The 12,227-nt window shown below is 28.0% G+C and overlaps 1 protein-coding gene across 1 annotated transcript; it reads left to right on the forward strand.

The window, feature by feature from the left end:
- The first annotated feature begins 9,987 nt into the window (after positions 1-9,987).
- On the forward strand, positions 9,988-11,948 carry LOC125597876 (uncharacterized protein At3g27210-like). Its single transcript, XM_048772374.1, has 4 exons — positions 9,988-10,263; positions 10,460-10,552; positions 11,286-11,366; positions 11,465-11,948. Exons 1-4 carry the CDS (start codon positions 10,107-10,109, stop codon positions 11,833-11,835), a joined length of 702 nt encoding a protein of 233 aa, XP_048628331.1. The 5' UTR covers positions 9,988-10,106; the 3' UTR covers positions 11,836-11,948.
- The last annotated feature ends 279 nt before the right edge of the window (positions 11,949-12,227 follow it).

The following is a 12,227-nucleotide window of genomic DNA, read 5'->3' on the forward strand; positions in this document are numbered from 1 at the left end:
TCTTACAACAAAATTTCAAGTCATCGGTTTTACTGGATTTTCCAGTTTTTTTTTTCAAATCTCAAATTTTAAACTGAATCGAACTCAACTTATTAGACGAGTCATGGTAGGACTGTTTTCGAGTGGTTGGCCCGGTTTGATTTCCAAAACATTGCAATGTTTATAACATAAAATATTCCGCGTTTTCAAAGCGCGGGTCAAAATCTAGTGATTCTTAAAATCCTTAGAGAAATGAGTTGGTCCATATAAATATATAATAATTTTTTTTATTAAACTAACCATAAATTCATTATTAATGTTCTTTATTATTCTCTTAAATAAAAGTTTCAGAATTGCCTAGTATGGCTAACATATATATGACAATTAATGATTTTAAATAATTAAGATTTGATAAAAATCAATGCATCATCAATCATATTTTTTTAATTTTAAAATATTAAAATAAATTAAACATCCACATTAACCATATAATAAAATTTTAGATTTTTCTGTATATGTTATATTTTAAAATTTTAAAAGCGACAATAAATTACTAAAACATTTAAAAGTCTCAAACTCAAATTTTGTGATTGGTTTAAAAAAATTGTTATGACAAGATACAAATGATTACAAAATCATATAAGTAGAAAGTCTCATTTAATAATTATTAAGATTAAAAGATATTTATATCATTTAAACTAAACTATATACCATATAAAATACATAAATTTTAATCTCGAAATTTAGTTTCAACAAAAAATTTTGAATATAAACTTTGAACAAACATTGACAACTTATTTTTTAAATTATAAATTACTAAAACTATTACTCCATAATGAAATTTTTGTTATCAATAATTTAAAGTTTTTGCTGTAAAAGATAAATTGATCAAAAAAACCATACAAATAGAAAGCATCATTTAATTGACACTAATATTAAAATATACTATATATGTTAATATCATTTAAATTTAATTATATATCCTATCAAATAGAAAAAAAAAATTGTTTGGTTAATAAAATTTGTTTATATGTTTGCACTAATTTAATTATATATGTAAGGTTACTCATTTTTTAATTATTTAATATATATATACTATATATGTTAATATCATTTAAACAATATACGCAATGAATTTTATATAATTAAAAACGAATTTTGATTTAATAATATTTAAATCTATATTTTAATAATATTTAATAATAATATTTTATATTAAAATTCTTATTTTCCTATTTGTCATATTTTATTAGGTTTTAAGCTTTTATATCGGTCATTGATTTATTTTTAGTTTTTAACTCAGTATTTATTAATTTTTACAAAACCCGTAATGATTTTATATATAATAAATCACGAATTTTATTTTATTAATATTAAATTTATATGTTATATTAAATAATTAATTATAAACTAATATAATAAAATTGTGAAAATATATTTAAAAATTAAGAGAATTATTATATATATTATGTTGCTATCTGAAAAGGGGAATTGCCACTAATACCACTTTCCTAATACCACTTTTCAACTTTACACTTTTCAATTTTACCATTAAAATTTTAATAGGTAAAAGACTATTGTACCCTAACTAATCAAAAGAAATGGAGAACCCATCATCGTCTCCAACCTGGCCAACGCCTCCGCTTATGAGTCCGTCGCCGCCGAATTGAGCTTGATGCTCATCGAGATTCGTCAATCCGCCATTGTTATATCCACCTCCATAGCTGTTCTCATCGGCTGCATCGTCATGCTTGTCTGGTGAAGATCTGATGGCTCCGGCAGCTCGTAACGTGTCGAGCAGCTTAAGCCTTTGGTGATCAAACGCCTCCTCTTATGAGTCCGCCGCCGTATATTGACATCTTCGATTCGTCATCTTCATTTGTCATACATTCTACACCTGATTTCATGAAATAAAAAGTTGTAACACTTCAAAAAACCACTAACCTGATTCTTCTGATATGTTTTTTGGCTGAATAGATATTTCTCTAACAGCTTAAAAAGACTGTCTAAACTATTTATAAATCTTTTGATAAAGTCTTATAAAACCTTTATATTTTTTTAAACCCTATACAAACTCTTAAAAACCCATTAAAATCTTTTATAAACCCTTATAAATCTTTTTTTTTTGTCAACCTTCTTTTCATTTAAGCCTCATGGGCTGAAATTATGGGCACAAGTCTTTCGTCTTAAAGCCCAACACTTTGATACACAAGATTAAATTCATAAAAATAAAGAACACGTGCATGTTTTATAAAGAGATGATGATACGTGGCAGATTCTGAGGCACATGCGGACAGCAAACAATGCTCCACCGCTTCAGACCCCACCGCTTCAGCTCCACGAACGAAGAAACCTCCTTTGTCGGACTTACAAATCTTATATGTCTTTATAAATGGTTTATAGACTCCTACAAATAATATTACATACCCTTATAAATTATTTTATAATGGTGTATCAATTTTATAAATTATTTTTATAAACCCTTATAAATTACTTATATACCTTTATAAACCCTTATAAACTATTATACAAACCATTATAAGTTGTTTTATAAAGCTTTCTAAATGGTTATAGACTCTTTTAATTGATTTATAAACCTATACAACTCTTATAATACCCCTTATAAATTGAATATATGCTTTCATAACATTTTTATAAACTTTTATAAATAGTTTATAAATTGCTTTTATAAATAGTTTTTAAATTTATAAATTATTTACATTCATCAATAATCATAGATCTACCCCCATTGGTTGATCTGAGAAAGTGAACCATAGATCTTAGAGACTCTTACAAATAATTTATAAACATTTATAAATCGCTTATAAACCTACAAAAATGTTTTATAAACTTTTGTAAATGATTTATAAACTCTTATTTGCCCTTTAAATTTCTTTTCTCTTCACTTTTATCTTCTTTCATGTGTTATTGCTTTATATCATATACTGCAAAAAGTAAATCCACAAAATTTTGTTCCCATTAACTTTTCTTCTTTTTATATCCTTGTTGAACTAATTGTACAACACTGTCAAAATCTATGTCATTAAGATCTGAATGCGTTGGGGTCACCAAATGTTTGTATTCCTTAGAGAATCCAAACATTGTATTAACCAAAAGATGTAACCAATAATAAACAAGTTTTATAAGTCTCCCAAATCTCTAATTTACAAATTTATAAACCCATATAAAACTACATTTATAATTTTTTATAAAATGCTTCACATTATTGACCAAGACACCGATTGGATAATCACTTTTGGATTGTCTAGTGGATCTGTTCCAGCTTCATAAATCCTCAGATGAATCACGAAGATGTGCAAAATTCATTGCTATCTAACTGCCTGACGAAATAAAAAGATAATGTTAACTTTTAATCGTGTAAAGATACCTTATCCAAGCATAATGTTCATGTATTTTGGTAACAGTCTTACAAAAAATATAGGACAACACAACACAAAAATTCTCATGTTCACACGTTTATATGTTGTTCTATAGATATATACGATGAACTATTGTTTAAGAACTTCTTTTATAACACCTTGTTTAATAAGACTTTCTAAATGGTTATAGACTCTTATAATTGATTTAAAGACCTCTGGTTGATTTCTTAACATGTATATACCTATATAAACCTTGAAAATAATTTACATACACTTTAAAATTATTTTATTAACTCTTATAGATTGTTTAATAAGTCTTTCTAAATGGTTATAGACTCTTATAATTGATTTAAAGACTTCCAATTGATTTCTAAACATGTATATACATATATAAACCTTATAATTATATACATACCCCTTATAAATTATTTATAAACATTTATAATTTTTGTAATAAACATTTATATATAGTTTATATACTTTATAAATTGTTTTATAAGCCTTTCTAAATGGTTATAGACTCTTATAATTGATTTAAAGACCTCCAATTGATTTATAAACATGTATATACCAATATAAACCTTATAAATTATATACATTCCCCTTATGAATTATTTATAAACTTTTATAATTTTTGTAATAAACATTTATAAATAGTTTATATATTTTATAAACTGTTTTATCAGCCTTTATAATAGGTTTATAAAATTCATAAAAAATTAAATAAAATTTTATAAATGATCTATAAACTCTTATTAAGTATTTATATATCCTTATAACCCTTATAAATTATTTTACAAACTCTTATAAATGATTTTTATAAGTCTTCATTAATTATTCGAGACTCTTATAAATTATTTAAGAGACTTTCTAATTGATTCCTAAACCTATAAACCATATAAATTGTATACATACCCCTTATAAATTGTTTATAAAATTTCATCATGTTTTTATAAACAGTTATAAATGGTTTATAGACTTTATTAATTGTTCTATAAACCTTTATAAATGGTTTAGATACTCTTACAAATAATTTATAAACCTTTATAAATAGCTTATAAACTTTACAAACCGTTTTATAAATGATTTACAAACTCTTATTTGCTTTTCAGCTTTCTTTTTTCTTCATTTTTATCTTCTTTCATGTGTTATTTTCCTATATCATATGTTGCAAAAAGTATATCTACAAATCCTTGTTCCCATTAAATTTTCTTCATTTTATATCTTTGTTGAACTAATTGTACAACACTGTTAAAATCTATGTCATCAAGATCAGGATGTGTTGGGGTCACCAAATGTTTGTATTCATCAGGAAATCCAAGCATTGTATTAACCATAAGAAGTAATAAAGAATAAACAACGTTTTATAAGTCTCTACAAACTTCTTATTTATAAACCCTTATAAAACTACATTTATAATCTTTTATAAAATGCTTCACATTATTGACCAAGACACCGATTGGATAATCACTTTTAGATTGTCTAGTGGTTCTGTTCAAGCTTCATCAATCCTCGGACGCAATCTCAAAGATGTGCAAAATTCATTGCTATCTAACTGCAAGACGAAATAAAAAGATGATGTTAACTTTTAATCATGGTCTAAAGATACTTTATCCAAGCATAATGTTCATGTATTTTGGTAACAGTCTTACAAAGAATATAGGATAATAAAAGACAAGACTTCTCAAATTCACACATTTATATGTTTTTTATAGACATATATGATCAACTCTTGTTTACAAACTTCTTTATAAAACTTTGTAAAGCATGGAGTTGTACTATCAACAATATCTTAAAACCCAGATTTATAAGAGGTTCTAATTCTTTAAAATACAATGTTCACTATCCGAAAATATTTCTCCTAACCAGAACTATTCAAATGACAAGTCTAAATCAATCTTATTTGTTTTTTGAATAACAGAGGAAAGAAAATCCTAAAATTACTTGAACCCAGATTTATAAAGGTTTATAATTTTTTGAAAACTCAATGTTCACTATCGAAACTCTTTCTCTTAGATCGACCTGTTGTAAACCAACCTTCGTTGACTTTTTTTTTATAACAGAAAGAACAAATCCAAAATATTACTTGAATCGAACAAAAAAAAATACAAAAATTAGAAACATACCAGTGTGAATCGTGGAGAGGAGCCAACATCTTTGAGGTTTTGAATCGTGATTCTCGTAATTGCTTATTACCAGATACGTGAGAGAGAGTGACGATGGAACTCAACGGAGACGACGACGGATCTCGACGGAGATGACGACAGATCTCAACGAAGAGAGAAGAAGGATCTCAACGGGGAGAGAGACGATGGATCTCGAAAAGAAGGACGGTGGATCCGACGGAGAGAGACGGTGGATCCAAACGGAGAGAGAAGAAGGATCACGACGGTAGAAAAGAAGGAGACGATAGATTGAAGATAAAGTAAGGTTAGTTTAGTCTTTTACACATTAATGAATGTGGTATTTATGGAAATGTCCTTTGAGTGGTGGTATAAGTGAAAAGTGGTATCAAGAAAATTGTATAAGTAAAATTTCTCCATCTGAAAACAATATTTTTATTATAAAGTTAAAAAATTAAGATATAAAAAATTTATAATTAAATATTAGTCAAACAAAAATAATTATATAAAGATATTTTCTAATCTATTTCTAATATTTGAGTGTTTTAAAACTTTTAACACAATAATAAGTACATAGTTTGATAAACGTTTTTTTACATATATAAATAATTTGATGTTTGATTTAAATATTTAAAATCATAAATAATAACTTAACTTGTGATTGAGTTCAAAACAAATTTTCTTGCTTTTACCTTAGACTAGTTTAAGTTTAATCCGTAAAACACTATAGCTTCAGTTGGTGGCCACTAGAAGAATAAAAAAAATGAACAAAATAAGAAAATAAAATTTCATTTGAGGAATTGAAAAAAAAAATGAATTTTTGTTCAATTTGTTCCTTATCAAAATTGCATAGGAAAATCTATTCTTATAAATTCATTCCTCCATAAATAATTTAGAAGAAAAAATGGGATTTACCTTTGAATAATTTGACTAAAATTTCAACATAACTGGTATAAATTTTGAGGAACAAAGAATTCATCATAATTTTTTTCCTTCAACATGTTCATCAATTAGAGTTTTATTATGCCGATTTTTGGATTAATAAGACATAAAATAATAAGTATTCGTAAGATGATTATGCCCGCATGTGCGGGCAAAACACTTAGTATTTATTATTTCATCATATGTAAAAAAAATATAATACGTAAAATAATTTTTAAATATAATATTCATCACTCCCTCGCAAGCCGTGGGTCTTAACCTAGTTTATCATTAAATATTCAAAATAGAGAAAATTACCTAGACTAACCTATGATTTATAAGAAATAACTAGAGCAATCTATCAAATTTGTTATTACTCACATAACTTATTAATCTTAATCAATTAAATAATTTAATAATCCCAAAAATACCCTTTTAGAATTTGATTTAAATACAGTTCTTACCAAAGAAATTCTCAATTAATAATCTGAATAATAATTTAATTTCCTAATTTACTTTATTAAAACTAAATATATTTATTAGTAATCTTATTAAAATAAGGAAATTTGAGATATCCCCAACGTCAATTTTTGTCTCTTGTCATCATAAAATTTCACTTTGAGCTGCAGCCAATATTGAATATCATGAGAAAGCAAGTTAGGGCTTCAATATAGATCCATCTTCGAAACTACTGCACTGAGTTAGGTTTTCGAATTTGACTCTTATTCCTCCAATCCATTAGATCTCTTTTTTTTTTAACTATAAGAAAAAATCCAATTTTTTTTTGACTAAGACTTTCAATTAAAACATAAACTAACTATCAAGGTAACACGATGGTCTTATAGTTGGATAAAAATTTCCACATGAATGATTGAATTTCATCCTATAAAACAAAAAAGAAAGAGACTAGAGAAACCAACAATACAATGATCACGGCCGCGACGATCACACTTTCCTCTTCTTCGAACTGTCTTCCAATCCATGTTTTGGTATTTGGTTGGAGACTTTGTCTCCCTCCCACTTCACGAGTTAGATGATTCGATCCCAGCTTCATTCACCTCTCCTAACAATGTGAAACGAGAGAGAATTTCAAAAGCACAAGTGTCAGGTGTTGTGGTTAAGGGATCAACAACTAAAGTTTCGCGAACTTCAAGGTGTAGTAATGGGAGTGATTGTGGATCTACTAATATTGATAAAGTGTTAGTTGGGCAAAGTGTTGCAGCAAGGTTCTCTTGTTGAGTGGGTGAAGAAGAAACTCGTTGTAATCAGTGGGCTTCCAGCAACAAGGTGGTCCATAGTAGTATGTGATGGAACCGAAATAGGTGGCGATGCATGAATGGTTTCAAGTGCGGACTGGAAACCTTCTATCTCTTTAGTAGGAATCTGAGATGATGAGCTAGTGTTATCCTATTGTTGTAGGCCAATATCAATATTTACTACGGGACCTCAGAATAGTTATGATGAAGAGGTTGGAACCTGAGCAGTCGTAGAATGTAGAAGACACCTCTTCGTTTTGTGTCCGAGTTTTCCACACCTCTCACTCATATAGATGGAATCCATATGCATTCAACATTAACAATGAAATGTTACCTTGTTTATCATCCAGTGCAATAAGTTCCGGGAAGTCTTTATCAAGCTTCATCTCAACTGAAACCTTTGCTTTGCCCATACTGATAGGATCAAGTCGATATTTATGTGTAAGAATAGGTTATCCAAGTCCTGAGACAACATGACTTATTCCTAGTCTTGAGAAACAACAATCATGTATATTTTTCAAATTGGCCCAAACCGGAAGTGTTGAGACTTCATGGATAAAAAATCCAAAATTTATTATATATTTAATTTGTTTTAGTATAATAAAATTTAAAATGGTAAAAGATTCACAAATTGTTATCAAATATTTATTATTCAAAATTATTAATCGCTATATGTATTTAACCACATTAAATAATTCTGTAGTTTTTATTAAAAGAAAAAATAATATTATTTCGTAGATTACTAATTAATTTATTACTTAATTTAATGAAAATCATTCTAATGATAATACATGACATAGCTTATTAAGTTTCTTAGCTAACTAGGTGTTCCGCCCGCACATACGACCATGTGCATTTTATAGTTACTTATTAATATATGCATTATTAATTAAAAATAAGATAAGTTACTATTTGTATTTTCATTTAAAAATTCTTATGTATTATATTTTTTTATATTTTTATTAAAAGATGTTTTCAGATAACAACACAATATATATATATATATATAAATTATTTTTATATTTTAATATATATTTTTAGATTCTAGATAATTCTAAATTTTTTAGATGAATTCTTATTGTTATTAGTTTTAATAACATATCTAATCAAATAAATTTAAATTCGTTTTTGTTTTTTGGCTAATCTATATATTAGATTCATTAAGGGTACAAGCAATATTAACCAGTCTAACTTTTAATGTGAGAGCTCGAATGCCAAAAATCACTTTAAAATTTTAGTATAATTATATAAATGATTTTAAAACAAAATTGGAATTCTACGACTTATTCCTAGTCTTGAGAAGCAACAATCATGTATATTTTAAAATTGGCCCAAACCGGAAGCGTTGAGACTTCAGGGATGAAAAAATCCAAAATTGATGTGTTTTAGTATAATAAAATTTAAAATGGCAAAAGATTCACGTATTGTTATCAAATTTTGTAGTTTTTATTTAAAGAAAAATAATATTATTTCGTAGATTACTACTTAATTTATTACTTAATTTAATAAAAATCATTCTAATGATAATACATGACGTAATTTATTAAGTTTCTAATTCTTAGTTAACTGGGTGTTCCGTCCGCGCATGCGTGCATGTATATTTTATAATTACTTATTAATACGTGCATTATTAATTAAAACCTATAAGATAAGTTAATATTTATGTTTTCATTTAAAAATTCTTATGTATTAATTTTTTATCTTTTTATTAAAAGATATTTTGTAGATAATAACACAATATATAGTAGTTATCTTTTTATTTTAAAATAATTTTTTTGGATTTTGGATAATTCTCAAATTCTAAGATTTTAGATAATTCTTATTGTTATTACTTTTAATCATTTATCTAATAAAATATTAATTTCACTTTTATTTTGTGGCTGATTCATATATTTTATTCACTAAGAGTATAAATGATATTAACTATTCTAATTTCTAACGTGTGAGTTCAAATGCGAATAATCATTTCTCTATAGATATATAAATGATTTTAAAACAAAATTGGTATTGTATGTCTATTTATACTATTTAAAACAATTTGAAAACGAAAATTCACCTAGATTCGGTCATGATGATCACTTAATGCCAACTGAATCTATCAACAAGCCAGTTTGCATAATAAATTAAATAATAAAGTGATAAATTCAGAATTATATTGTTTCCTAATCTAGAAAATACGTAATCACCAATCACCGATTTACATAAAATGCCACGTCAATTCCCAAAAGTCACCCACGCGAACGACACCGTTTGCTCTTTACTGAGTGGGCACCGTGTACGTGTGGGACCCCCACTTCGCCTTCTCCTAATAAAAGAAAATAGAATCATATCATAAAGTCCGTCTCTCTACCACTATTTAACAAAACTAAAACATAATTCCTCGAGAAAGTTTCTCCACTTCCTATAAAGTTTTTTAAAAAAATTTATCTAAAAGTCGACGCCGGTGAATGGGTTCGTCTTCGTCGTCGCTTAACAAGTCTCCGTTTAGAACAGACAATATGGTAACACCAGAATCTCCCACGAAGGATATTAGTTCAGTGGAGAAAAACGACGCGGTCGTCTCGATCGTATCTAATTCGTCTCCTTCTACCAAGAAAACCTTCGGTAATTTTCTTACAATCGAGAGAGAGATCATTGTCTCTGTATTTAATTTTAATCTTCAGATATTTTTTTCCGAGTTAAAAAGTCGAATATGATTGGTTCATGATGATACTGAATCTGACTGTGATGTGGGGTTTCTCATGTTATATATTATATTAAAAAAATATTGATTATATATTCGTTTAATTCAATTTTTCAGAATCGCCGAGAAAGAGTACAACATCGATTCCTCCGGTGACTTCTCCGGCTGTCAAATCACGGTGGTCGTTTTCTTCTTCTAAGAAAAGCTTCGGTATTTATTTCAAAAACCTCTCTTTTTTTATTAATTCATGTCCTGATTTTTTTTTGTTTATTAGTGTTTCAGCTTTCTCGATGATTGGTCTTTGTCTGATGGTTAAATTTCTGTTATTGTCCGATCAAAATTATTGATGTTTTATGTTCATTGGCATGTGGTGGTTTAACAGCATCTGAAATTATTTTTCCATTATTTCATATTTTTAATTAATGGTTTTCAAGATCAATATGATTTTGTCAACATAGAGAGAGAGACTTTTAGGTTATTCATATGATTCGTTCTTATCTGATAAGATCATATCTAAGATATTTGATTTTTTTCATATATAGATTTAATGTCATTAAAGGATAATTATGTCAAAATCAATGACTTTCCCGTGATAATAGATTTTTTTTAATCACAACAGTAATTTTGAAAAAGACAGAGAGCTATGTTGGTGAATTATGATTTATAAAGTTGCTTTTTTTTTGTGGTCAAAGATTTATAAGGTTGCCTATTTTAGTAGTTTCATCTTAGTTTTAAAAATTAAATCTTTTTAAGGCATTGCTTTGTTATTTACTAATATTCACATCTCGTCTGTTTTTAAGGAATAGACTTTGTAGTTTACGTTCTTGTTCTAAAGTTACCGCTCTTTTTTTGATCAAAGTTCTAAAGTTACCTATATATGCATCACACTTATTACATTCTTGTTCTAAAGTTTTGAAATGTATCTGTTAATTTTGTTCCACAGGAAGTAAAGATGAAACCTTCTTCGATACGCAACAATGGCTCCAATCTGACTCCGACGATGATTTCCACAGCGTTAATGGCGGTAAGAACTAGGATCTTTTTATTTTTAGTTTCTTGTTGGATAATTTAACGTTAGTTTTGTATTGTTCGAGATTCATATTTGTCGGTTTGTATACTCAGATTTCACTCCATCGCGTGGAAACACTCCAAAGTGCAGCTTCTCGGACAGGCCTCCTCGTATCCAAAGCCTTAGATTCCAAGACAAGAAGTCTTCTCGTGGCTCTTCTCCAGCGCCAAGACCGAGGAGGAAGAAGCTTGGTGAGCTTTTCAGAGATAGTATTAGAGAACGACCAGAGGAAAGCTCAGGAGCGTCATCAGCTCTAAGCTCTCCTTACCTCTCAGTTGCAAACTCAGGCGAGTTCAGCAAGGCCGCCATTGAAGACGCTGGTGTGAAGGAACAGAAGAAGTCCAACAGGCAGCATCATCGATGTCTTCCTAGTTTCTTCATGTGGTGGAAGTTTCATGGAGAGGAGGAAGAAGATGAGCTCTGAAACTGCGGTTGATACTGTGAAATGAGATGTAGAGAATAATAATATAACGTTTTGTATATGAAAAGATGAGAAAGAGATATCAGAGTAAAAGCTCTGATGATTTTTACAGAATACTTCACTTGCTGTGATGAGACGAAAATGAATCCGAGAGTTGAAGTAAAAAAATATGAAATGTTATGGTGTTTTGATAATTTATTACTTTGGTAGCTTTCATGAATCTTTCAATGGTGCATTCTTTCTTTACAATGTAACATCACAAACATAAAAAAAACAAAAGATGATTTTCTCCAACAAAGTTGATAGAAAGTTCTATTCTAAACCGGGTAGTTTTAAATCTTGCTTGTATGCAGGCTGTTGGCTTCTTAACTTATCTGGCAATTCTGATGCAAACG

Source organism: Brassica napus, unplaced genomic scaffold, assembly GCF_020379485.1.
Source record: "Brassica napus cultivar Da-Ae unplaced genomic scaffold, Da-Ae ScsIHWf_156;HRSCAF=284, whole genome shotgun sequence".
Classification (NCBI taxonomy): Eukaryota; Viridiplantae; Streptophyta; class Magnoliopsida; order Brassicales; family Brassicaceae; genus Brassica; species Brassica napus.

Excerpts from the sequence above, each read along its gene's own strand:
- LOC125597876 (XM_048772374.1), top strand. The coding sequence starts at position 10,107 with ATGGGTTCGTCTTCGTCGTCGCTTAACAAGTCTCCGTTTAGAACAGAC. Across the intron at positions 10,264-10,459 it reads TTCTACCAAGAAAACCTTCG|AATCGCCGAGAAAGAGTACA; the intron begins GTAATTTTCTTA and ends TCAATTTTTCAG. Across the intron at positions 10,553-11,285 it reads TTCTTCTAAGAAAAGCTTCG|GAAGTAAAGATGAAACCTTC; the intron begins GTATTTATTTCA and ends TTTGTTCCACAG.